General features: G+C 37.9%; 1 protein-coding gene across 1 annotated transcript in view; it reads left to right on the top strand.

Annotated features, from left to right (window-relative positions):
* The window catches only part of LOC132004100 (ATP-dependent RNA helicase DDX18-like), a 19,877-nt gene extending 8,516 nt beyond the window's left edge, over window positions 1-11,361 (top strand). Inside the window, exon 4 of the mRNA XM_059380172.1 lies at window positions 10,334-11,361. Coding sequence (XP_059236155.1) covers window positions 10,334-11,361 — 1,028 coding nt within the window. The remainder of the gene's footprint in view (window positions 1-10,333) is intronic.
* Window positions 11,362-12,367: the final 1,006 nt, after the last annotated feature.

Genomic DNA, 12,367 nt, shown 5'->3' with positions numbered 1-12,367 from the left:
GCCATCTGATCGTGTTCAAGCAGTTCTTGAATGACCTACATAGCTTTTCCCTTTCTACATTTTGCATTTCTGTCTGTTTAGTATCTATTTACCCATCTTCAGGTTCACTAATTCTTTCCCTGGAGGTGTCAGGTTGGTTATGCCATCTGATCGTGTTCAAGCAGTTCTTGAATGACCTACATAGCTTTTCCCTTTCTACATTTTGCATTTCTGTCTGTTTAGTATCTATTTACCCATCTTCAGGTTCACTAATTCTTTCCCTGGAGGTGTCAGGTTGGTTATAAAGGAAAGCACAGCTATGACAATCCTGTAAATAAAACATGTCCTCAATGCTTTAGGGCAAAACAAGGTTTAGGTATCTTCCCTCTTCACTTCTGTTAAGATCCCGGAAATATGGAATCATTAACCCAATCCTCGGAAACATCAGGAAGTGTCACTGCAAAGAGGAATTACTTTACAATCAAAGATACTTTGTTGAATTGTCAACGGTATTTGCCAATAAATATTGTAAGCTTTGGTATTAAGATTTACTTTGTTTTTGTTATGTGAACACAGCCTCTGTTTGACATGTCTTAAAAAGAGCGGCCCACTTCCTTATAAATGTTGATATGGCATAAATGAGAGGTAGCTAAAGACTTTCTGGCTACTTCTGTGACATTGAGCCATTAGTATGGATACATGAAAAGGTAAGTATTCAAAATGCTGCCCCAGAGGCTTTTTTTTTTTTCACATTCCTTGATTGTATTATAACTTTGTTTCTACCTGTACCTTCACCCATTTCATAGTTCCATATCTGTTGACATTATTCATTTTTGACATTCTTTCTTTTAATGAATTAAATATCACCAGTCTGATGGCTTTTGTTTTGGGGTAAACTAAAAACATGTCTGTTATGAACACACTTGATTTATTACAGCCCACAAAACAATTATGATAAAAGATGGCCTTCCTTACCGTAATCCTCACTTTTCAGCAGCTTCAAATGCCTTTTGGGGGAAAATACCCCCCAAAACTAGAAGTAAATAAATAAAGAAGTAATTTTCCTTTGGGTTTTGAAAAAAGATAAGCTTTCATTAAGTTCACATTTCACACTTTCTCGTGTTTCTTCTTATACCTGTTTACATGTTTGTGAGAAGGCAGTCTGGGGCTTTGCGGTAGAAAACTTACCTATGGAAAATTTTTCTCTATGCAAATCCATATGGCCTAGTTAATATAATTATTGAGCTAAATCTGTGTACTTACTCTAGGAAATTCAAGGCTTTCCTAGGAATTCCATTTGCAAGCGTGTTTCTATGTCCTGTGAACATAAAAGATAGAATTTAGAAGTGTCATCAAGCCTGTTAAATAACCCAGTTGGGACACAACAATACCTTGAAACGTATGTGTTCTGAGCCAGGTAGGTGTAGATACGGACTCTGAGCTACGTGGGCAACAACTCGTGAGATCTAAGAATTCCATTCTAGGTAGAAAGATGTGAAAGAGCTTTCTCGAGTTATTTCAGAAAAGATAATGAAAATTATTCTGATGGGATTATTATTATGATATTAATATACCATCCTGATGCACTGGGAGTTAGTGTAAGGGAACTCAAATTGTTTTTTATAAACATGAGAGGAGAAAGGCTATACACAAAAATAAAATCTTCAGGATACAGTGACGTGGCTTTGCAACCCCTGATGGTGCCCCAGGTAGGGCACCATTTGTATTCGAAGCTTTGCAACATGATATTCTTCCTTTATTCCTGTTTTTGAGTAGCAAATAACTCCAAATGTTAGTGACTGAAAACAATAATCATTTATTTGTACATCAGTCCTCATGAACCAACCTTCATAACCCAATGAGCCTAAATCTAATTACCTCTCAAATGCCCCATTTCTACATGCCATCACATGGGAGTTAGCTCTTCAGTGTGAATTTTGGGGTGACACAAGTTGGTCTGTCTATAAGAGATATTGATCTGTTATTTTCTTATAATTATCTTTTTTGGCTTGAGTATCAAGACAGCTGCCGGGCTCATAAAATGTGGTAAAGTCTCATAAAGTGTGAGGTATGGTCTCCCTTTTATTTATTTTCATCTATAATATATATTCTTGCTTTCTTTTTTAAAGATTTCATGTGTTTATTTGAGAGTGAGAGAGAGAGCACAAGCAGGGGAGAGGGGCAGAAGGAGAGAGAGAGGCTGGGAAGCAGGCTCCTTGCTGAGCAGGGACCCAGATGCAGGACTCGATCCCATGACCTTGGATCAGACCTGAGTGGAAGGCAAACACTTGACCAACTGAGCCACCTAGGTGCCCTATATTATTTCTTTCTTAAGGGTTTTGCAGAATTTACTAATTAACCTGTCTATGACTTTCTCTCCCTCTCCATATATATATACATATATAGATATGGATATATATGTTTTGAATGTTTTAAACTACAAATTCCACTTGTCCTTTTCTGAAATTTGACCTTAGTTTTGGGCAATTCTAATTCAATAGACAGAGTTTTATGTTTCTGAGTTTCAACTGGGACCAGTTTCCGAAGTCCTCTTTCTTCCCACCACCACCCCCAACCCACCGCCATCTCTCACCCTAAATAGACCGTATGAAAATTGATATTTTCAAACTATATATAAGACTCAATGGAATTCACTGATCAGGACCATTTATACTATAACGCAAACAATGCACAGTGGGAGGGAGTGACTACTGTATTGGGATGATAGGACTTTCTCTCCATCACTTCCATCAGAAACCAGCATCAAGGACCCTTCCTGGGACTTTGCCCCACCTTGATGAGCAGAATAAACCTAATGTCATCATTGTTTGCTGGATCCCTGAGAGATTTACTCAAAGGAGGCTCCGAGAAAGAGAGAATGGGGAATTTTCAGGAAACTAATTAGCTTTAAGAATCTCAGCTTTCCCCTTCAATTGACCTTGCCACATACAATCAGACTGGCAGAATATCTGTATAAACTTTATTTGTTGGGACGGATTCGGGACACATAGCATGTTTTCTGCTGGAGCATGTATGAGTATAGGTATAAATGGATGCACTTTTCCCTAACACTTTGTGTTCCGAGGCTTCAAAATGCCTGAATAAAATGTAGTCTTTCTTTCTAAAGAAATTGATTTATGGGGCGCCTGGGTGGCTCAGTGGGTTAAAGCTTCTGCCTTCAGCTCAGGTCATGATCCCAGGGTCCTGGGATCGAGCTCTGCGCCGGGCTCTCTGCTCAGCAGGGATCCTGCTTCCCATTCTCTCTCTGCCTGCCTCTCTGCCTACTTGTGATCTCCGTCTGTCAAATAAATAAATAAAATCTTTAAAAAAAAAAAAAGAAATTGATTTATATGGATGCTGTTTTATGACACCCTACAGTATTCATAAAGTGAAATATGTTCTAAATCCTGCAGCTCTAAACTGTGTGATCCCTCCTGCCATTATTCTAGACTACAGAAATTAGACTGGTAATTAAGTATTTGACTGCACAGTCATGAGGCACGTATTTTCATACTTGACCCTGTATACATTTGTGTTGGTTTTGTCTTTTGAAGATATATTTAAGGCTGACAGTTAGATTCTTCTAGACCATGTGAACACACATAGTTAACAAATATATTCTTTAACTGAATAGTTTCTATTTCTTTTGTCTTTATTATTCCCAATAACTAGCTTAGCAGTTTTTCTGCTTTTCCTTCCCTGAATAGATGTGGTCTTTTCGTCTTATAAGATATGGTCATTCTGGCAACATTCTGGGATGATGTAGAGAATGAAGAGGCGTTGAAGTGTAGCTCTTAAGTTATTTGAACACATAAAGACAACAATTTAATCATTTTGAGGTAGATTTTGGAGTATTCTTAATTGAAAGGCTTTCCTCATAATTGGAAACTTCATGGTCAGTGGGGAGTGAAATATGAAATAAAGAAGGAAAAAAGAAAAACAGCCAAACTATCTAGTTAAATGTCAGATTGGTCCTATTTCACACACTTTAATCGAAGACTTCTTATAGTTATAGTTAATAAATATGTTATTTTTTATCTGTTTTAAATGGTAACTGGATGGGCTTTTTTATTTTGAGAAAGTAACACATTAAAATCTTGAATAAAATTTAAGCAGAAATAAACAGACATAATTTTATCTTTCCCAGCATTATTCTAAAGACTGTTAACTCCCGGAGAGTGTGAATACCTATAGTACACACAAAAAATTATGGATAATCCAAAGGTAGTATCATAATGTAGCAGACACTTACAGGGCTTAGTCTTCAAATCCCCTTTTCTCTCTCCTCTTCCTTAGTAATTTGAATTTGGTTTCCAGGGTGGCTGGGTGGCTCAGTTGGTGAAGCATCTGCCTTCAGCTCATATCATGATCTCAAGGTCCTGGGATCAAGCCCCATATCAGGCTCCCTGCTCAGCAGGGAGTCTACTTCTTCCTCTGCCCCTCCCCCTCACTCATGCTCCCTCTCTTTTTCTTTCTCTCTCTCAAAATAAATTTTTAAAAAAACCTTGAATTGTGTTTCCACAACAACAACTAAAGTCATAATTACACCATTTATAATAGACACAGGCTAGATTTCAATCCCTGCCTTCTGACTCTAAAGCTTTTTCAACACTCACGTATGATACTTTTATGAACTGATAGTAATTTAAAGCCCCATATTTTACACATTGTCTCTGGCTTTTTATACATAGCAAAACAGTGTATTGTCCCAATAATTATTCAAATGTAAGTAGATATCTCAGTACCATATTTACACGGAGAAATATAAATTATATAAACCCACATGCCCTTAAAATATGCTTTCACTTTAAAATTACATTTGGGGGTTGCTTTGTGAAAATAAAATAACCGTTGATTTATGGGTCTTAATAAGGGTCCGATCCTTTCTTATAATAGAAGTGTTATTTATGTTGTTCCAGTTAAGACAGGAAAGTTTCTCCATGGGGGAGGAAGCCATTGATTTCCCTTTGGGGGTCCTAAAAGTGATTTTCTATTTCACAAGCTAGAAAGGAGACCCCTGTGTACTCTGCTTTATGCAGCCAAAGCTTATCTTTTCTTCAAAACCCACTCAATCCCTTTATGATCTGTGCCCATGAATCTTTCCCTGACCTCTTCAACTCGTGATCTCATGCTGCTCTGAGCTAACAACACCGACTCTCCTTTCTATAAGGGTATCAGGGAACACATGATAGAAGCAGATAGCGATTCTCCCAGAACAGGGAAACTGAGACGCAGGCAGTGAAAGAATTGAGAAAGTCTTAAAGGGTAAGCATTGCTTGCTTTCAGATTTAGAGTGGCTTTTTTAAAAGGGGACAAAAACTGATTCAAGCAAAAGATGCTGTCTCATGGAGGAGTCTAGACTCTTGGAGGACAGTGATCCAACATAGAATTCATGCTAAGTCATTTGTGCTTCTCGAGAATAGAAAAACAGATTTTAGGGCTATCAACTTGGAGTAAACAGGTAGGTATAGGATGACATTAGCAGACAAAGAGGAATTCCAGTGTATGATATCCGAACTTTTCCACTGAGTTCCTCTTTGTTATTACTGTTGTTTTTAATTAGTTAAAAAACATTTTTTTGAATTTATTCAAGGATACATACTATAAATGTTGAGAATTCGTTAACTTTTGATTAACTCAGCAACCTCAAAGCTCAAGGTGACATATACCACTAATTGCATTTCTTCGGGGTTTAGACAGAATACCACTCATCTCCCTGCTCATGGGTTAGCTGTGGGTCCACAGAACCTGACCCAGAGCAGCTGGTCTTGGGCTTCATGGTTTGAGTTGGGTTCAAGTTGACCCCACTGGTTTCTTTCCTGTTCTATACCTGGTGGACTTTGGGCATGCTTGGGAAAACCAAATCATAGACGTGTGTTCTAAGTGTCTGTGTGTGTTTGATGTTGGCTGCAGTTCCATCGCCAAAAGCAAGTCAGACAGTCATAGGTTCAAGCCCCATAGCAGAAGCTGAGGGAAGTGTCTCTGTGGGAGGATTTGCAGTCATAGCTGTAGTTACTCTAGAGGAGTGAGGAACTGACAACAAGAATCGAATCCATCACATAACGTTAACAACAGTACCAAATGCATCTAAGAAATATCAGTACTTTCCCATCACTCTCCTTCCAAGCACCTAATTCTGCTATCCAAGAGATAAATATTTTCTGTTGTTTTTGGTGTTCACCTTTATCCATCTGCCCCATCTATCTATCTATTGATCTACCATCCATCCAATACCTTCAGTAAATACTATGTTTCTGTGTAATGTAACTTGGTATTAGTAGATAGTTATCAGTTTGAAACATTCTCCAATTCCTGTAACAGTTAAATAAGAGCTTGGCCTTGTTGAACACTCATCCATGTTTTCCCTTCTCCCATGATATCAATATAATTCGTCATCATTTGGGGGTTTAATCCGTTACCAGTGTTTATATGATGCTATTGATGTAATTCACTGCTTACATAATACTTTTTTTATTTCCTATAGTCCCTTTGTACCTGTTTCTATTTTTCAATGTTCCAAAAGACATTGACAAGTGTTTTGACCCCGTCACTCATTTTTCCTGGTGTCCAAGCAAAGATGCCAGCACTCTACTAATCGCACCCCCTGTCCCCAACAAAGCACCTCAGAGTCATTGTCCCTTCCTCTTCCCCCGGACCACCACAGCTTTGGATCCTTCTATCTGGACTGAGGCTCTCTACTCCTCACGCAAACCCATTAACCTTTCTTTACTTCTCCACTTGAAATACTACTAGTAATCAATATTCAATTTGTATTCAAAGTTTCTGTTGAAAAATCAAATTTTAGATTCTTAGCCGGTGGTCTGGTTTATTTCTCCTGCAAGTTTTTAGTGTATCCATTTTATTCTTTTATATTTGAATCTCACAACAATAGATCTATGGCTGATTACCGTTTTAATTCGTGCCTTTTTCAAAGTGAAGACTAATTTTCAAGTCTGGGAAATTGACTTTTTATTATTATTATTATTATTTTACTATTCATTTATTTCATCCCCTCCCTGAATCTTCCAGAGTTCCTTGTTTTTATTATCTCTTCTCTCCTACTTTTCGTCTTTTTTCTATGTTTGCTCTCTGGACGAAATGCTCTGTTATTACTCTGGCTGAATTCACCATCGCCTTTTGCCTAAATTAATATAATGCTTTCTCAGCAAAACTTCCTGCCTTTACCGTTGTTTCATTGTTGTCCCAGGCTCAATATAGCAACCTTTTAAAATTTGTCAGAATATTCTCCACCCCAGGCTTCGCAGTGCTTTTTATTCTGAATTTCAGAGGTAGGAGGTAACATCTTTGCAACCACCTACATAGCTCTCCTTGCTCTAGAAGGTCATTAGCCCTCTGTCTGGCTTCCTTCCTTTTCTCTCTTGCTCTCATTCCATCCTTGACATGCCAACTGCTTTGCTAGTTCTCTGACCAAGAGCTTGTCTTCAAGGAAAGAAAAAAAAAAGTGAGCCACAGATGAAAGCCACATGTGTGGCTTTAAATATTTTAGGACCCAATTAAAAAAAAAGTAATGAGAAGTAAGTGACATTAATTTTAATAATATATTTAACAGAGCCTAATGTGTTTAGAATTTATCATTTTAATATGGGGTCCAACATTTTTAAATTATTAATGAGAAAATTTTACATTTGGTCCCCAACGACGGAGGCGTATTTTACATTTCTAGTACCATTCAATCAGATCAGCACTTGATCTATCACTGTCCTTCAGAGATGTCCCAAATGGAGGCAAGAGGTCAGGCTCTGCATTAGGCCAGTCCTGGTATAGGGACCACCCCTGAAGGAAGTCTAGAGGAGCTCCCTTCCACGGGGGGCAATGCCCGAGAGAGTGAGACCTCACTGTGAGTTTTCAGCAGACAACAGCCCTGAACCATTAAAGTTCTTGAGTCTGGAGGGAGGGTTTGAGCCATGCCCTAGAGGATGTAAAATAAAAATTAAGACGTAAAAAAATAAAAATAAAGATGCAGCAGGCAGGCCTTTTAAAAACACACATTTATTTGCAAGTCTCTCTCTCTCTCTCTCTTTTTTAAAGATTTTTATTTATTTATTTGACAGACAGAGATCACAAGTAGGCAGAGATGCAGGCAGAGAGAGAGGGGAAAGCAGGCACCCCGCTGAGCAGAAAGCCCAATGTGGGGCTCGATCCCAGGACCCTGAGATCATGACCTGAGCCAAAGGCAGAGGCTTTAACCCACTGAGCCACCCAGGCGCTCCACAAGTGTCTCTTTTTAAAAAAATTTCAGACACATTATTAATTGAAAAACAAGGTTTGCTCATTACTATTAGGGGTCAAGAGTTTTGGCAGGTCAGTAATTTGAGCACAAGTATCTAAATAATTCCAGGTTTAAAACGTAGATCAAAACATCCAAAGAAAGAAATATACATAAAGTTATATTACTCTATATGGGACAACCCCAATGTATGGTGAGAGATAAATTCTATCCATATGCTAAAAATCTCCTCCAATATTTTTTTATGAAGTTATGATAAGATTAAAGGAACATCTTAGCTCTTCTTTCTGATAAAGCTGTTTAGGAGAAATTAAATTGAAGAAGTATTGGTAAAAATCCTGCTAATGTACCAAAGTCAGGAAGAATGAGTCTAAGACTTACAGCCAAGATATGACTTGGGATTGATACTGAATGCTTCAAATGGGTTTCCTTTTGTATCCTGGACCAGAAGCATTTGCAACAATCTGTGAAAGAGATACACCAGGCAGAAAGTCCAGTGGACAGTGAGGTTTTTTCTTGATCAGGCAGAAGTTGTCAGTGATATTTCAGTCAGTGGCCCCAGAAAGGGTATCAGGCATAGACATATTGTGCCCAGGGACTGAAGGCAGGCAGAACAGAACAGACTTTATTGATAGCTGTCCCCAGCAAGGCAGCTTCCCCAAGCACACAGAGATAAAATGGTACTGCTGGAAATGCTAACTTGTCCACACTTTGTATTGCTGAAGTGGTAATGAAAATGCATATCTTTTCTATCTGTTCCTATTAGCTTTGGCTGCCCAGCAGAAGATCCAAGTAAGTGTGGCTTAAAGGAGGTGTGCTAAGGAAAAATTACCGAAAGTCAAGAAGGAGAGATAGAATTAGAGTCGACTTGATTTTGAGAAGACACTGGGGAATAAGGAGCACAAATAATAATCAAAATAGAATAATATCCTTGAGTAATGGAACTGGGTCTGCAGAATGCATAGATGAACTCAACACCAGGGAAAATCAATTGAAATAGACCAATATATGCCAACCACCTTAAAAAAAATAAAGAACTTGAAAGTGGCAAGTAAACAATGGAAATAAAACAAAATTTATTACCAGCAAAGGAAGAAGAAATCAGACTGCCTTCAGATGCCTCGTCAGCATTAAACACAAGAATGCGATGGGAGATTTGAAGGAAATGAATTATTATTAATGATTTTCATTTCCAAACAGATATTTTAATCATGAAGTAGGAGTCAAACATGAAAAGAAAGAGTACTCATGTCCTTTCTCAAAGTGTAACTAATTATCATAAGAACAGATATGTGATGTTAAATGGTGATCATAAGCAGGTTCTAAGAACCCAGATCATATCCCCAAAAGTGAGGTACTGAGATTTATAGAAATAAATAAAATATGCTAATTTGTAAAATATGCTAAATATGCTAGTATTAAATAGGGTGGGATCAACAAATACAATTTTATCACTGACATTGGTAAAGAGAAAATATTAAGTTCAAGTGTGTGTGTGTGTGTGTTTCCCAAAAAATAAAAGGTGAGCGTTTTTAACATTAAGGAAAATGTTACTTGCTCAAAAATTTGAGATAAATACGTATACTGAAAAAGTAAAAAAGACAAAACCACAAGAGTGAAATTAATAAAACTTGATATCCAACTAACAAAATTATTGGTGATGCCAATAAATATAATTGAGTTAAAACTCCTTTATTAAAAGATAAAAACTCTTATAAATAAAAAATGCAATCCAGAAACTTGGAAGATATGAGATAGTATGAAAATTTGGATTTGTAAACATCTCCTCTACAAAAATAATAAAATAAGATTTATGAAGTAATGGTAACAAAGAAGATATCATGGATGGTGAAACAAACTAAAGGCCTTTAGCCAAACATAAATAATAAAAATCAGTTTTTGCTATTTTTTATATTCTACATAAAGGTGTAGAACAAATTGGACCAAATCAAAAGATGTCCCACTTAAGCAGGAGCAGAAAAGAGCCAAGTGAGATATTTTTAAAAATTGTACTGCTAGGGGTGCCTGGGTGGCTCAGTGGGTTAAGCCTCTCTGCCTTCGGCTCAAGTCATGATCTCAGGGTCCTGGGATTGAGCCCTGCATCAGATGTTGGGTTTGGAGAGGAATTAAAACAAATTATTAAACTTCTGCCAACACACAGGGAAACCATGCTCTTTTCTGCCACACAAACTAGAAAAGTTGAGGACTTGGCAAGGATTTCTTTGAAAAAGGAGCCATTGTATGTTGGTGTTGATGACAATAAAGCTAATGCAGCAGTGGATGGTCTTGAGCACGGCTATTGTCCCTCGGAAAAGAGATTCCTCCTACTCTTTACATTCCTTAAGAAGAACGAGAAGAAGAAACTGATGGTCTTCTTTTCATCCTGTAAGTCCGTGAAATACCACTATGAGTTGCCAAACTACATCGATTTGCCTGTCTTGGCCATTCATGGAAGGCAGAAGCAAAATAAGCGTACAACCACATTCTTTCAGTTCTGCAACGCAGATTCGGGGATATTATTATGTACTGACGTGGCAGCGAGAGGGCTGGATATTCCTGAAGTCAACAGGATTGTTCAGTATGACCCTCCAGGTGACCCCACGGAACATATTCATCATGTGGGAAGAATAGCCAGAGGCCTAAATGGGAGAGGGCATGCCTTGCTCATTTTACGCCCTGAAGAATTGGGTTTCCTTCATTACCTGAAGCAATCCAAGGTTCCATTAAGTGAATTTCAGTTTTCCTGGCCCCAAATTTCTGACATTCAGTCTCAGCTTGAAAAATTGATTGAAAAGAACTATTTTCTTCATAAGTCAGCCCAGGAAGCATATAAGTCTTACATTCGAGCATATGATTCCCACTCTCTGAAACAGATCTTCAATGTTAATAATTTAAATTTGCCTCAGGTTGCTCTTTCGTTTGGTTTCAAAGTGCCTCCTTTTGTTGATCTGAACGTGAACAGCAATGACGGCAAGCTTAAAAAGAGAGGAGGCAGTGGTGGCTTCGGCTACCAGAAAGCCAAAAAAGTCGAGAAGTCCACAATCTTCAAACACATTAGCAAGAAGTCCTCATACAGCTGGCAGTTCTCCCACCGAAGACACATCTTCCTTTTGTCTCGAATAGCTTTGTCCTGAAATGGACTTTCCCCCCCTTTCTCTAACAAAGGAATTGTAACTTCAGGATTGGGACTGATGGAACAGGAGTATGAGTTGACGGTTTCAAGCACTATCTACTTCCAGGAGATACTGCTCTTATTTGGGGATGTAAAACAGAGTTCAATTTTTCTAGGTTGTTCAAGAGCAAAACAAGGGATCTTTTGGATTTTGTTGAGCAACAGAGTATTTTAGATCTTTTGCCTCCAAATGTGTCATTGTTTTGGGGGGCAGGGTATTTTTTATTTTTTTATTTAAAATCAAGTAATTAACATTAAAATATATTACTGGCTTCAGAGGCGGAGTTAGGTGATTCATCAGTCTTCTCTATACCCAGGGCTCATTACATCACGTGCCCTCTTTAATGTCCATCACCCAGTTCAGCCTACCTTAGAAGGCAGCGACCTGGTACACTGGGGGTGGTAATGTAGAAAATTATCTCAGTTTTTTGTTTGTTTGTTTGTTTCTGTTTTTGGCTTTTTTGGTTGTTGTTGTTTTGGTTGTTTCTTGGAACTTAACCGTAGCTCTTGACCTCCCCTGAAAATGCTACTGTGGCTAGGAAGCACGTTACATTAAAGGAGGCGTTGGTTTTTGTATACTCCAGATTTTAAAGCAGTGAGCCTTTCCTATTTTTTTTTTTTTTCAAGAGCCCACAGGGTAGGTTATTTTTCATTGTTATTTGAATAAAGCACCCTTCACAGTCCTAACATTTGTTGGAAACAGTGGGAACCTGAAATTTTTGAGCCTCATTTACACCAATATATGTGTAATAAGCTGTTATTTTCCCTTTAATAACTTAACAAATATCTTTTTGCAAAAGGCACATAATGATGATACCGCTCATTCAACTTTGTTCCCAGTGGTTTGGATTTTGTTCAACCCTTCTAACTCTGCAGAGTATTCAGGGAGGCAGAACATTTTTTGAGGAAAAATTGCCCCTTCCAGATCTGTGAAATGAAAATAGGTTTATGATGAAAATTGGAAATGA

Source organism: Mustela nigripes, chromosome 16 (assembly GCF_022355385.1).
Source record: "Mustela nigripes isolate SB6536 chromosome 16, MUSNIG.SB6536, whole genome shotgun sequence".
In the NCBI taxonomy this organism is placed as follows: Eukaryota; Metazoa; Chordata; class Mammalia; order Carnivora; family Mustelidae; genus Mustela; species Mustela nigripes.
The sequence above is the reverse complement of the archived record's forward strand: the minus strand, read 5'-3'. Positions and strand labels throughout refer to the sequence as shown.